Here is a 15,117-nt window from a genome sequence, read left to right on the forward strand (position 1 = left end):
GCTGGAAGCTGAAATCGAAACTCAATTTCGATTAATCGCACAGCCCTACGCATTATACAGACCAACGCTCCAAAAGCACCAGCGCACTTGTTCGTCTGTAGTTGTTTGTCTGTATATCTGTGTTTTTAAAGTAACAGTTCACCTCACCAAAAACATTCTTATCCTATTTGTTATTATTATTGTTACCTATTATAGGACTTATTATGCTTTTTCAACTTAGTGTGTAATGTTGCTGTTTGAACATGAAAAAGGTCTGCAAAGTTACAAATCATAGTCACTCCAAAGGGAGTTATTCTCTATATCACTAAGCACTGTTTCTGAACTCCTTGAAACGCCTTGATTGTAGTCATGAGTTTTCTTCTGGAATCTACAAGCCACAATATTCCTCATTTAAATAATTTCCGCCCAAGGCATAAGCAAAAAAGGGGCCGACGCCTGGTTGAGTTGCGCTAGTAGTGTGCTGAAACTAAGGTGACATTTCAGAAACAAGTTGGGACTGTTTCAGTCGGACTGCTCTGATCGGATTTCGTGTGGTTTATGTGATTTTCTCAAGCCACGTGAAATGTAAGCGTCAGACGTTGTTATAGAAAACATGCTGACAGTTGCTGTAGAAACAAGGTTTTGTTGTTGCAAAGTGCCGAATGAGCAGAAAATGACAATATAACAGACATGTTTTGAAACAGGCGGAGACGACAGTGTGAAATAAAGCCACTCATACCAGCCTCAGTTTCTGCCGCTGCTTCAGAAGACGCAGTAGTGTAGCGCAGCGGCTACGTATTATCATGTTGTAAATAAGACAACCCTCCATGTTGCAGTGGTGGTTGTTGTTTTTGTTGTTGTTGTTTTTAGTGTACGCCTACCTACCAACGTAACATCATTGCCATAGAAACCAATGCAGATATTCCGAAAAACAAAAGAGCGGCATTCATTGATCTGAACAGTTGAGATACACAATGTGGACGTCAATAATTCCAGTTGATGCATAAATAATCGGATATGGACTGACAGTATGTAGACAAATAGACAGGATCTAAACAGAGTGTTACTGACAGATGTAAAAATAATGTGTTATTTGAACAAAAACAAAATCAAGACTTTGCAATGGCATAATATGGACTCTTTAATATTGAGGTGAACTATCTGTTTAAACTGTCACACTGGTGGAAGAGCGGACAGGAAGATAAAGCACAGAAAATGAAACCGAGATGGGGGGTCATCTGCATCACAGCCTCAGACGAGATGGATCCTGCCGCAATCTCTCTCTCTCTCTCTCTTTTAATCATCCTCTCCGTCAGCTCCTCCATATTCATGAGGAAGAGGCAGTCTGCTGCTGCTCGTATCCACTGGGAGAGGTTATTTTCGTGTTCTGCACTTGCTTACAGAGACGCTTTGCTTTAAGACTAGAGACCAGAGTTTGTTTTTACCTGAGCACAGGATGAGAGAGGTGCTTTCAGCTGGAGACCAAGACATGACAGTGCATTTGGTTTTTGGTGTGTTTGGAAAGGATGAATGGAAATTGGATCATTTTTAAGCCTCAGTATGTTTTTTCCAAACATCTTATTTAGGGGTCTTTATATTAAACGGGTTCTTGTTGCATTTCTTGTATTAACATTTCTATCAGATAAAGTAAGATTGTACCATCTCAGACTAAGCTAATTAAAATGAATATTTTGGGTCCGAAGGGAACTTTCCCTTTGTAAACTTTGTAACATTATAAATGTTTTTTACTGTCACTTTTGATCAGTGTAATGCATCCTCCGGAATAAAAGTATACATTTCTTTCAAAAAATAAAAATCGTACCAACCTAAAACTTTGAACAGTAGTGAATTGGCAGGTGTGTGTGATTAACATACATTTGGAGTCTGTCAGCTTGCAGTTGTTTCAGAATGAAATTATTTAAAATAATTAAAAAAAAATATATATATGGGAACACAATGGCTGCTGAGTCAACATTATAACACCTATAATTTCCATAAATTCATTAAACTATTTGAATTTATATATATATATATAATATATACTGTATATATATATATGCTGTATATATTAATTATTAAAATGAGTCATATGCATTAGGATGATAGCAAATACCTAACCCTCGCTCTCTTTTTTAGGCCCAACACAGTGATGGTGAGCTTTCAGAAAGGAGAGAGTGTTGGACTGAGGTTGGCTGGAGGAAATGATGTGGGAATATTCATAGCAGGAGTGCAGGAGGGCAGTCCGGCTGAAGAGGAAGGTCTCCGCGTAGGGGATCAGATCATGAAGGTACAAAATTAACATTTCTATTGACATCATCTGAAATGGCTTACTAATGTACAGATCATTTTAGTGGCCTTCTATTGTTTTTCACGAATCAGAATATAGCATCATAATTAATAATAACAGGGTCTTATTCATGGAGTTGTAAGAAATTGCCAGCCATTGAACACTACTTAAAGGGGATATATTTTACAGTTTGTTTTTTTGTTTTTGAGTTTTTTCCTGAAGTTCACACATAATATTAGTTGAGGTTTTCTGCATCATAAACAATTGTAATTGAATTATTTACTATTTTCCATGTTCTCTTCGACCCTTAGAATAAAACAAGCTGTTTTTTTGTTTGTTTTTTTTTACTGTATCTTTAAATGTAATGATTGTAAATTACATCTCTTTTGATTAGCTAACCTTATTATGCTTCTTATATGGTATTTTTCAGAAAAACCCTTGGTGGATTGGGGAGAGAGCTTTAAGTTAACATTATATGTATATGCATGTACAGTTTTCCCAGATCCTTTTAGGCGAAGAGAATGTGCTTTGAATTTGATTTGCATATGCCACATTTCCTTTTCAACTGTATGTGTGTGTGCGTGTGCATGTTATCTGTCTCTCCCTAAAGGTGAATAACGTTGACTTTCGGGGCATTGTGCGAGAGGAGGCCGTGCTGTTCCTGCTGGAGATCCCGCGGGGTGAGGTCGTGACTATTTTGGCACAGAATAAAACTGAGGGTGAGAGCAAGAGAACATGAGCCTCGCTCACACCACACACATTAAACACAAACCACAGCAGTGTTATTTAGTTCTATTATAGTTTTTAGTTTTATTAGTATTTTGAATTAGTTTTCATATTCATTTTAGTTTATTTTTTAGGGGTATTTATCATTTTATTAGTTGTTGTTTTGCCATTTAGGTTTAATTTATTTTAATTTATGTTTTCATTATTATTATTAATAATTATAGGCCTGGTTTCACAGACAGGGCTTAGATTAAGCCAGGATTAGGCCTTAGTTCAATTAGGACATTTAATTAGCTTTTATAAACATGCCTTGGAAAAAACACTACTGATGTACATCTAGAGAAAAAACAATGGAATGTGCATATTTCAAGATATAAATATTTCAAGATATAAATATGCCAGTGCAAGTTGCTTTCAGTTGAAACATGCATTTTAGTCTGGGATTAGGTTTAAACCTTGTCTGTGAAACCGGGGGTTAGTGTTTCAACTGAATCTATTTCAGTTTATTGCCAAGGCAGCATTTATAATTTTCGATTAGTTTAAGTTTTACAACTAATATTTTTATTTATTTCAATGAACAGAAATGTTTTAGTTTTAGCTTTAGTTAACGATAATAACTGTGGTCCACAGTCATCACTGGAGTTAGGCTAAAATACTTGGTGTGCTTGTACAGTACAATTCTGTGTATCTTTATTTATTTATTCATTCATTCATTTATTTAATTACTACACATTTTAAATACTAATAATAATATTTTTTTAATTATATTTTAGTACTTTTTTTGGCCCTACATTAGAGCATCCCACAGTAGGACTAGCAACTATTAATACATTTCTGTATGTGTGAACAGGCCCCGAAGTGCTCTTTCTTCATTCTTCCCTTCCCCCTATACACACAAAGTCTGTCGAGCGGCCTCGGCTTGTTGCTCATCAGTACAAAACCAGTTGTAGCCAGTTTTGGCTTTTCCAGGGACCGCCGTGTCAAGTGTGGTCATGCGCGCACGTGTACAAACATGCAAAAATCTTGATTTTCATGTTTGTGAGCTGTGCTTTCTCTTGCCTGTTATGTGAGGAAGTAAATAAACCCCTGTGTTGAATGTTTATTGGTTCAACCCCAGCAGAGAAACCTTCAGAAAAAAGTCCAACCAAAAACAAGTTCCTAATCTCGTCGCAAGACAGCGGGACGTCAGCAGTGACCCCTACTGTTGGAACTGACACTACTCTCTCTGCTCTATCTCTCTTTTTCTGCTGTCATGCCATTCTTCCAGCACATTCACTCCCTGTCTTCATCTCTATTTCTCTCATTCTGTCTCTCCTTGGCATGGATGTCTCATGGGAAAGAGAGGACTGACGCTGTCAGGGGTTGAAGCTCATTTGGTCTGAGCCGAGTCAGATGTGGTGTCAGAGCTTTAATCAAGAGGGTGACGGCACCACTAGAGGAACTCTGACCGATGTTCATTTTATCCTTAAATGACACTGAATCACCCATTTAAAATTCACGAAGGAAATTCATTCACCTACAGAATTCATTTACAGCATTACTTTTGGAGAGAGTGAGAGATTGGTAGACTGAAAATCACATTTAATTAATTAATAATAATTAAATGTATTTATTTATTATTTTCATTTTTATCTATTTATTTATTTATTTATTTATTTATATTTTATTGTCTTATTATATATTTTATTAGTTTACTTGTTTGTTTTGTAAGGGGTTTTACAGTCAAAGACCCAGAACCAGATATGATGAATGAAGACCCGGAGTCAGAATTATAATAAATTAAAGAAAAGATTTGCTGAAGATAGTTTGCAGTTTCATCAGCAGAAGTCAGCTTCAAGACTCACACTGGAGTTCGCAGGCCGCCCCGTTACAGTTACAAAGATCACAGCCGTTATGCCCTTCATCAAGGTCTAAGCTATGTCCTTGCTTCAGGTTGAATGATTCTCATTGGCTAAGAACAGATAAACATTGTAATTTTCCACACATATACAGATAGTCTGAAGCATATCTCCATTGATTATGCAGCTGACACTCGGACCCTGTAGTTAGGCACGTCATGACCTTCCAGTTCGCAGATTTGGGTTGCTGGGCGCCAACATGTCCAGTACAACAACTCAGTCAATCTCCAATAATGCCAGTGGTTCCTAAACCTTCATTGTTTCATAACCTTCATCTATTTATATTTTGTGCACCTCTTTATTTATATATTATTTGTCCATTTATATATTTTTTTATTTTTACAGAACCTTTTGATTTGTGCTTATTTTAGATAGATTTACTTATTAATCTATTTATTTATTTCATTTTTTTAATCCTTTTTTTTTTTTACTATTTACAGCACTTTTGATTTTTGTATTGTAATTGTTTATTATTTATTTTTTATCTATTTTTCCATTTTTATTTATTTGAATTAGTCTTATTCATCTGATGCATATTGCAATTACATGCACTTTAAATGAATCCCAAAACATTGAGTCTGAGGCATGATTGGGAGCTTATGTCTCTGTGTTGTGTCCTAGTTTATGAAGACATCTTGGTATCCGGTCGAGGGGACTCGTTTTTCATCCGGACCCATTTTGAGTATGAGAAGGAGCTGCCTCAGTGTCTCGCCTTCTCCAGGGGGGAGATCCTCAAGGTGGTGGACACCTTATACGACGGCAAACTGGGAAATTGGCTGGCCATCCGCTTGGGCAAATTCAACCAGCTGCTGGAGAAGGGCATCATTCCCAACAAGAGCAGGTGAGAACGGAAAAGGATGGACAAATCTTTGCCTGAGATTAAAAGCTATATATGTCAAACTATGCCGAAGCTAAACTGTGTTTAAGCCTTTAACCCGAAAATAGAGCAAACATTGAATTGAATTATTTTCATTTTTTTGTATCTAGGACAAAACCCGATAGCATACTTTGCACATATGCACAAATCATTAGTCTATAATGATCTATCTCTCTCTTTTTCTACTCATAACCCTTGCTCCTGTGCCGATCAGAGCGGAGCAGATGGCAAATGTCCAGAACACACATAAGGGCTCAGGAAGTGACCGAGCCGACTTCTGGAGACTACGTGGTCAGAGGGCGGCCAAGAAGAAAGACCTGCGGAAGAGCCGAGAGGAAAATTCTGCTGCTGTCGCCACACGATTCCCTGCCTATGAGAGGGTGGTGCTGAGAGAAGGTGTGTGTGTGTGTGTGTATATATATGTATGTATATGTATATGTATGTGAACCTGGACCACAAAAAAAGCTGAATAAATAAGCTTTCCATTGATGTATGGTTTGTTAGGATAGGACAATATTTGGCTGAGATACAACTATTTGAAAATCTGGAATCTGAGGGTGCAAAAAAATCCAAACATTGAGAAAATCGCCTTAAAAGTTGTCCATTTATGTTCGCGATTGTGTTGCATCCACTCACAAAATAAATGTTTTATTTATTTACGGTAGGAAATGTACAAAATATCTTCATGGAACATGATCTTTACTTATGATATCCTAATTATTTTTGGCATAAAAGAAAAATCGATCATTTTGACCCACACAATGTATTGTTGGCTATTGCCACAAATATACCCGTGCGACTTGTGACTGGTTTTGTGATCCTGGGTCATATTTTAAGTAATTTACTTATCATGGTACCTGTATTGTTTACACAATAAACTTTCTCAATAAGATGACTTCTTGCACACAACATTAGTCAAATCTCTGAGCTGACCGGCCTAATGAAAGTCTGTGCAGCTGAGAAAATTTTAATATGTTTGAAAAATGGGCTCATCACTGAGAGAGATTGCTCCCTACACGCTGTTCAAAAAAAATTACCTAATAAAATCATCATGATTTATATGGCAGAAGCCCACAGTCAAGAGTTTGAAAAAGGCTGTTTTGACTCATCAGTCAAGGCTCTCTGAAGCCTATTTACATAGCTAAAGGAGTGTGTATTACCATTAACAGAAACCATTCTGTACTTTAGTCAGGCTAAAACAGATTACCTCGACTGTGAAATCCTTGTTGTAAACCTTGTGTTCCTCCCATAGCGGGGTTCCGAAGGCCGGTTGTGCTGTTTGGACCAATCGCTGATGCTGCCAGTGAAAAACTGGCCTCTGAGCTTCCAGACCAGTTTGTAATCGCCAGTGAGTTCATGAGACTGTCTCTGTGATGCCATCAATAACGGGATTGTCACACTAGGTTTTAAGCATGCAAAATTATTTCAGACACCATAATGAACACTAACAACCTGATATGATGTCAAGCTTTGAACTTCTGTTTGGAATAATACTAAATTATCATTTTTAATGTTAAATATAAAATATGTTAATGAAATATTATATAAATACATACATTTCCTCATAGAATAATACTAAGTTGTATTAATAATTTTTAAACTTGCACCCATTTGAAACTCCAAAAATGAGTTTGATTTATTTTCAGTCTTAGTTTAATTTAGATTGTGTTTATCAAATGTCTCGTGTAGCCATTTTTCATGAATATAAATTTTGTATGCATATGAATGTATAATAAAGTTTGGTGTGACATCAGCTTAAGACTTTAAGCTAAATAAAAATAAAAATAATTTGTTGCATTGAGTAAAGTATTTGTAGTTTGATTATACTTGTTTTTGTCCAATGGCACATCAGAAACAGAACCCAAAGATGCGGGGTCGGAAAAATCCTCTGGGGTGGTTCGTCTCAACACTATTCGACAGATCATCGAACAGGTAATTGTGTAATCACACACAAATTAATAACCAAAACGTGCATTATTTTGTTTCAGTCAGAGTCATTTATATGAATGTACTTTTATGCCTTGTACTGTACATTTAACCTGCATTGACCCATTTTGTCATTGATGCAGGACAAGCACGCTCTCCTGGACGTCACTCCTAAAGCTGTGGACACCCTGAACTACACGCAGTGGTACCCCATAGTCATCCTTTTCAGCCCGGACAGCAAACCTGGGGTGAAGGCGATGAGACAGAGAGTCATCCCCAGCTCTAACCGCAGTGCCCGCAAACTCTACGATCAGGCTCTGAAGCTCAGGAAAACCTGCTCACACCTGTTTACCGGTCAGTCCTGGGGGTCCAGACACCTCGTATGAAAAGCTGTCAGTATTTGCTCACTTGCTCACTTTTTGCTGACTTTCTCTCTGAAAGGTTATTTTTGATTTTCTTTAGCATTATTTTGCATTGTAGCATTGTGGAGGCGAGTTTAGCATGAACAAGCAGATTCAAATATGATTCTGTTTATTGTAAATGCTTAAATACTGAATTCAGGGGAAGTGCAGTAAAGAGTAGCTATCAAATATTGTGATTGGCACATATCAGTGAAAACTGCCTTTGACACAGATTCCAGTTCGAAAATCACCAAATGATTGAAAGCAGCTGATGGAAACACAGTGAGATAAATAGATCAAGTTGAACCTAGAGACAGTTGACCCAAATCGAAATGTTTTGATTTCCTATCTCTCTCTCTCTCTCTCTCTCTCTCTCTCTCGCTCCCTCCCCCATCGGACTGTTAGCTGTTATCGATCTGAACTCGGCTAATGATGCCTGGTACGGCAGTTTGAAGGAGACCATACGAGACCAGCAGACCCACGCTGTGTGGGTCTCGGAGGGGAAGGTAAAAACAATGGACGTTATAGTTCTCCATCACCTTCTATCCACTCTGAAACAAAACCTTCTCTTAAAGTCAACATGAAACACTGTTTACAACCCATTTTACTTCTGCCATCTGATGTATATCTGTGAAACTGTATATACAAAAAGAATAAAAGCAGGACATCACTGAAATAATTCAAATCAGAGATGCAGCAATTGTTACTTGTTTTTTTTTTTTTGGAGTGGTCAGTTCTGTTATGCAGCACCACTAGTCTATAACTTGTAAAAAGTTTAGTCTAATAATAATAACAATAACTAAATAATATTATAATTATGTAATACAATAATGTAATATATACAAATGCAAATACAAATTATAGCTTGTAATAATAAATACATTATATAATATAATGTTATATAGTATACAAAATATAAAAATAGTATAAAAATTATAACTTATAACTTAAGATGCTGTGCTACAGTATAAATACTCGGTACCTATCATATCCGTGTGTTACGACATTGTTGCTGGAGTAAACCTGTGTTTGCGTCTGTCTCATATTCACTACTACATGACACGTGAGAATCGGTGGGCGGGGCTTAAGAGGCAATGATGTAGAAGCAGGTGTTGGTCTTCTGCAGAGGCGGTCTTTCGTCGCACTATGACGTAATAATGTGACAAAATCCAAAACAAGTCGTTTCAATAAAAGCTGTTTTTGGACTAACGAGGAAGTTTTGAGTTCTGAAACTTTTTTTTTATAATACAATGTCCTCTTATATGTATGGAAGCTTGTTTCCGCCACAGCATAAAACATTTTAAAAGATAATTGCGACTTTTTATCTCACAATTGCGAGTTTGCATCTCGCAATTCTGACTTTATTTCTCAGAATTGCGAGATATAAAGTCAGAATTGCGTGAAATAAAGTCGCAATTGCGAGATATAAAGTCAGAATTGCGTGAAATAAAGTCAGAATTGCGAGATATAAAGTCAGAATTGCGTGAAATAAAGTCGCAATTGCGAGAAAAAAAGTCAGAATTCTGACTTTATATCACGCAATTCTGACTTTATATCTCGCAATTCTGACTTTATAACACATAATTGCGAGTTTATATTTTCTCAGAATTGCGAGATATAAAGTCAGAATTGCGAGATATAAAGTCAGAATTGCGTGAAATAAAGTCACAATTGCGTCTTATAAAGTCAGAATTGTGAGATATAAAGTCAGAATTGAGTGAAATAAAGTCACAATTGCGTCTTATAAAGTCAGAATTGCGTGAAATAAAGTCAGAATTGCGTGAAATAAAGTCGCAATTGCGTGTTATAAAGTCAGAATTCTGACTTTTTTTCTCGCAATTGCGACTTTATATCACGCAATTCTGACTTTATAACACAATTGCGAGTTTATATCTCGCAATTCTGACATCTTTTCTCAGAATTGTGAGATATAAACTCACAATTTTGAGATATAAAGTCCAATTCTAAGGGGAAAAAAAAGACCTCAGAATAGTTTATATCTCACAATTCTGACTTTATATCTCCCAATTGCGTATTACAAAGTCAGAATTGCGTGATATAAAGTCGCAATTGCGAGAAATTCTGACTTTATAAGACGCAATTGTGACTTTATTTCACGCAGTTCTGACTTAATATCTCGCAATTCTGAGAAATAAAGTCAGAATTGCGAGATGTAAACTCGCAATTGTGAGATAAAAAGTCGCAATTATCTTTTAAAATGTTTTATTCTGTGGCGGAAACAAGCTTCCATATATATGTCAACAGATCAAGGGAAGTTTGATTTCTCAATTCATGACCCCTTCAAAAAAAATATAGTAATATATTTTTATCTAAAATGTTAACACAAGATGAATCATGGGCAGTACATTATAACCAGGATTGTGCATTAAAAAATCCATTATGGTTTCATGTTAACTTTAATGCAACATTTTACAGCATCTCTTTACTTTCACATTTTCCCACTTTATCTTTCCCAGTATTCCTCAGTGTTTCCCTTATAGCTACAGTAAACCCATAGTTTACCTGCTAATGCATGTCTTCCTTTTCTGAAAATCATGGTAGACATTCCTCCTGTTTTTCTGTGCTTTTACTGTTCATCATTCTTCAGTGGTACTCTACAGCTTTCGTTCTGTTTTGTTTTTGTGTTTTCGTTTGTTTTCACTCCTCTCTGTACACAAGATCCATCATGTGTCTCTTTTAGCTGGACGGGACGGAGGGGGACCTTGACGTTCACGACGACCGCATGTCGTATCTCTCTGCGATGAGCGCTGACTATCTCAGCATGGACAGCCGGCTGGCCAGCGACTACGAAGACACGGCGGATGAGGGCGGGACTTACACAGATAACGAAGCGGACGAACCACTCGACCGCCAGCGGGTGTCGGCCATTAGCCGTTCCTCTGAGCCGGTCATGCCAGAGGAGGTTAGCATATGCGCACACTTTCACACTCATGCATGCATACTAATTCCAAAACATTGATGGCTATTTATCATGGCCGAAGACATATGGACACATGCATCCCTCACCGTGATGGTGAACTGCATGACATCTACACACTTAAACACGCTTGCTGCGACGGCATCCCTCACAGTTGCCTAGATCAGCACAAAGTCAGCTGTGTGCTAAAAGAAAGACAGCAGAGGTCAAGCCAGCAAGGAAATACATTTTCATATTGGGCATAAGACACCAGCACACACTTGTCATGCATGCATTACCTGCTGCAAGTGCAAGAAGTGCATGATAATGAGTTTACATGGCAAATCATGTGGAATTCTTGTTTTCAAAAAGAACAAAAAAAGATTCAGAGAATATGTAAATGCAAAAAGCAGACTCTTCTGCCCCCTTCTGTTAGATGTTGGAACTACAACATTACTGATCACTAAATATTTACTCTACAGGGTAACAGATTATGATTATTCCTGCAAATGTCATTATTAAGGTTATGAAAAACCTGGAAATATCAGGGAGTCAGTGTTGTGATTGTTAACTAATGACAGGGTCGTTAACTAACACTAAAACTGTTAAAAGTCAAAAACTATTTTTTAAAACTATTTTTTTTTATTTTTACTTTTCATTAATTGAAATGAAGCTGAAATACAATAAAATATAAATATTGGATATAGTTAGATTATAGATATTAAATTTTAAATTACTCAAACCAAAAAAAACAAAAAAAAAGACTAAAGTACAAAAACTAAAATATCAAAATGAAAGCAAAAGCAAAATATTAATACATACTGTAACAGTATATAATAATACTAAAATAATATTAAGGAAATTGTGTTTTAAAATGCCTGGACAAGACATGAACATGGATTTTCTTTTTATCTTTAGTCCTCATGAAGGACTGGATACGAATTGGTCAAAACAAAGGTGTGGGAACCTTAGGGATGGATGGATGGATGAATGAATGTTAATGTTAAATCAGAAGTATGCTAGATTGTTGACCCAAGACAAACACATTTCTGTGTGTATGGATGAATGAATGCTTTCTATGTTATCTGAATTGTCCCCCCTCCAGATCCTCAGGAAGTCCAGCCCAGAGATTCGAGGTCGTATCCGCAGGGTGGGCAGCAGAGAGATGCTGACCGAGGCTAGTCCCCCCTTCATGTCCACCTTCCTGCCTGACCCCGCGAAGGTGAGCTCATGTCATGCTCCCCAGTGGCTTTCCTTTCTTAAAAACACCATTCATCATTTACCAGATATTAGACTAGTGTTAAAAGAGAAAACTAAAATTGCAGTCATTTTTGGACACTTACGCCACACTTTAAATAGAGGAATGTCGTTGCATTGATATTTTATTATGTAATGCAGCGGCATGCATCCATTTCCTAATACTTTGTAGAGACTCAAAACTTTGCAGTAAAGATGATAAACTCACTCAGACTAACACAACTCTTCCCCTGACTGAACCCGCATTCATGCAGAAGAACGGCCTGATTTGGCGCAACCATTTTTCCAGCAGTTCAGAATCCTCTTGCAGCAGCTCAATGGCACATTGTGGTAATAACTAGTGTAGTTTACTTGAAAACAACTGTTTTGAATAATTTGTGTCAGACATGTATACTGTGATCTTGATGTAAAAAAAAAAAAAATAAGATGGTAATTGGTGGTAAAGTAGTTTAGTAACCATTTACAATAAGGTTCAACTCGATAACATTAGTTAATTAAAATGTCATTTTTACAGCATTTTTTATCTGTTATTATATTTTATTATAATATGTTATATATTTTTTGTTTTATTTATAATTAAGCTATTTGTTTATAACACTTTTTAAATGTGTTAAAAATGTATTGATATATGTAGAAATTATTTATTGTTAATTCATGACAGGGTTATTTAGGATTATTTATATACCACTCTAATACTGTATTTATAAATATTCTGAATTAGCTTTTATTTTTATATTTTCGGTTTAGTTTTAACAATTTTATGTGCTTTTGTCATTTTTATTCATTTTTGTTTTTTAAATATTTCTATTTAGCATTCATTTATTTTTATTTCAGTTATTGTACTTTCTGTTTTTTATTTCAGTTAGTTGCAAAGGCAACATTTCCAAGAATTTCATCTAATATTTAATTTACAGTATTTTACTTCAGCTTTATTTCAGTTAATGAAATTCATTTTTAATAGTATTAATGAACAATAACGGTTCATGGTGCCTAATGTATTAACTCATGTTAAAGAATTCAAACTTATTGTAAAGTGTTAATAGTAGTTTTAGTGTTTTGGCAGTGTTTATAGAAAAACTGGCACAATTAGTAGTTAGTGTTGGAGATTGTTCTGCTAGTGTTGCTGTTGTAGGTTTTGTGTTTGGAATCATGGATCTCAATGTGAAAATACAGCGGTGGTGACCCTCAGTAGATGCATTAAATGTCAGTTTGATCCAGTGCTAAAACTGGCCTTTACCTGTGGTTTTAAGGCCAATTCATACTGCACCGTCACCAGATTACATTCTGATTCTGATTCAGCATGTTCAATCAGCGAAAACAAGCTCTGACCGATGCCAACAGGGATCCGACAGAACCTGACGAAGTGTCTGATGCCGTCTTATCGGTGCGGTGTGAATTGGCTTTAAGGGGCCAGTCACACAATGCGCTTTTGCTTTGAATTTTTTTTTTGGTAAAAGTTAAAGTCTTTTTTTCTCTCTAAAACACATATTCAAATGTCTTTCAGGTAAAAGTGCTGTCACAAGTGGAGGTGTCGCGGGGGCAGTACGACCCCTCTCGAAACTACGACTCTCGTTCAAGCAGTCCCGCAAGCAGCGAGCACCCGCGCAGCCAGGACTCTCCGGCAAAAAACAAGCCCCTTCCTCCCCCACCAGCACTCAAACCTACCTTCGCGTCCCGCAGCTCCAGAGGCCTCGTAAACAGCCCCCCGATACGGGACAATGAACCTCTGGGGGACAGTCCCGACGATCCTTCCCAGAGGTCTTTCCGGGGCAAAGTGAAGGCCTTCGAGCAGATGGATCACTTCGCCCGGAACCAGAGAGTTCTGGAGATCCAAGAGGCCCAGAACGCCAGGGTGAGTTTTCATCGTCTTTAGGCTTTGCACGAAGACCAGTACAACGACTTTTCGTCAGTCTCCTCTGATGCTAGGTTGGCGTAGTAGCATATTTATTATTTATTACACACTTTTATGTGTCCCTTACACTCATCATCCAGTAGCTAATAAAAGTGGATCAAATTCAACATAAAATTGAATGCTATACAAATAAATTGAATGGAATTTAAAATTTACTAGTGCAAAATGCCCATGCAAAATCAGTTTTTGTGTGTGTTTTTAGTAATTGTTGGTTTGGTGTGTGTGCTCATTGTTACAATTACACAGCAAAAGTTCAGTGACATTTTTATTTGTGCATGGTAGAAAGCACACAGTGAACTCCGAGAAAAAGCTATGCTTGAGCAAACAGTTTGTGAAAAGGCAACTACAAATGATGCCCGTGAAAGAGACTGTGAACGCATTGAATAGGATATGTTTAGTTGGTGAATAGCATAGGCTACTATTACACAGTAGTGATAATGTTAAGCGCACCAGAATGAAATATAATATTCAGAAGTAAACAGCATAGCTGACTTACAGATTCAGTTTACATCCACAAATGAATAAGCGTGTCGATTCAGGGAGCAGTGCAAAGTGCCCGTGCAAAATCAGTTTGGATTCTTGGTAAAGAAAACACATTTTTACTCAAATTAATCAAAATGGATTTATCACGTTCTGGAACCAAACTATAATATTCAGAAGTAAACAGTGTAGCTGACTGAGTCTTTATGTCAGAATGTTTATTTTTAAACCACAACCTTCTTGGGGCTTCTTTGACCGATACAACTCTCTAATGTCAGAATGTTTATTTTTAAACCACAACCCTTTAAAAATGATATATTTAACGATATCTTTAGCATTTCTCATCCAAACAACGTCAAACTTGGCACTGCACTTACTCGTGCCCGTGGCGAGACACCTGTCGAGTTTGAAATCCATCGGACTAACGGTTCGAGAGATATGTGGTTAACAGACACAC

The 15,117-nt window shown here is 36.9% G+C and overlaps 1 protein-coding gene across 3 annotated transcripts in view; it reads left to right on the forward strand.

Moving 5' to 3' along the window:
* Positions 1-15,117, forward strand: part of tjp2b (tight junction protein 2b (zona occludens 2)) — an 86,206-nt gene that overhangs the window by 68,109 nt on the left and 2,980 nt on the right. For all 3 annotated transcript variants that reach the window (XM_079895951.1, XM_079895952.1, XM_079895953.1), the window contains 11 exons: positions 2,116-2,266; positions 2,877-2,985; positions 5,512-5,731; positions 5,982-6,163; positions 7,020-7,115; positions 7,620-7,699; positions 7,837-8,047; positions 8,500-8,600; positions 10,796-11,017; positions 12,117-12,233; positions 13,773-14,120. In XM_079895951.1, the coding sequence (XP_079752077.1) occupies positions 2,116-2,266; positions 2,877-2,985; positions 5,512-5,731; positions 5,982-6,163; positions 7,020-7,115; positions 7,620-7,699; positions 7,837-8,047; positions 8,500-8,600; positions 10,796-11,017; positions 12,117-12,233; positions 13,773-14,120 (1,837 nt within the window). The remainder of the gene's footprint in view (positions 1-2,115; positions 2,267-2,876; positions 2,986-5,511; positions 5,732-5,981; positions 6,164-7,019; positions 7,116-7,619; positions 7,700-7,836; positions 8,048-8,499; positions 8,601-10,795; positions 11,018-12,116; positions 12,234-13,772; positions 14,121-15,117) is intronic.

Source organism: Squalius cephalus (assembly GCF_949319135.1).
Source record: "Squalius cephalus genome assembly, chromosome: 16".
NCBI lineage: Eukaryota > Metazoa > Chordata > Actinopteri > Cypriniformes > Leuciscidae > Squalius > Squalius cephalus.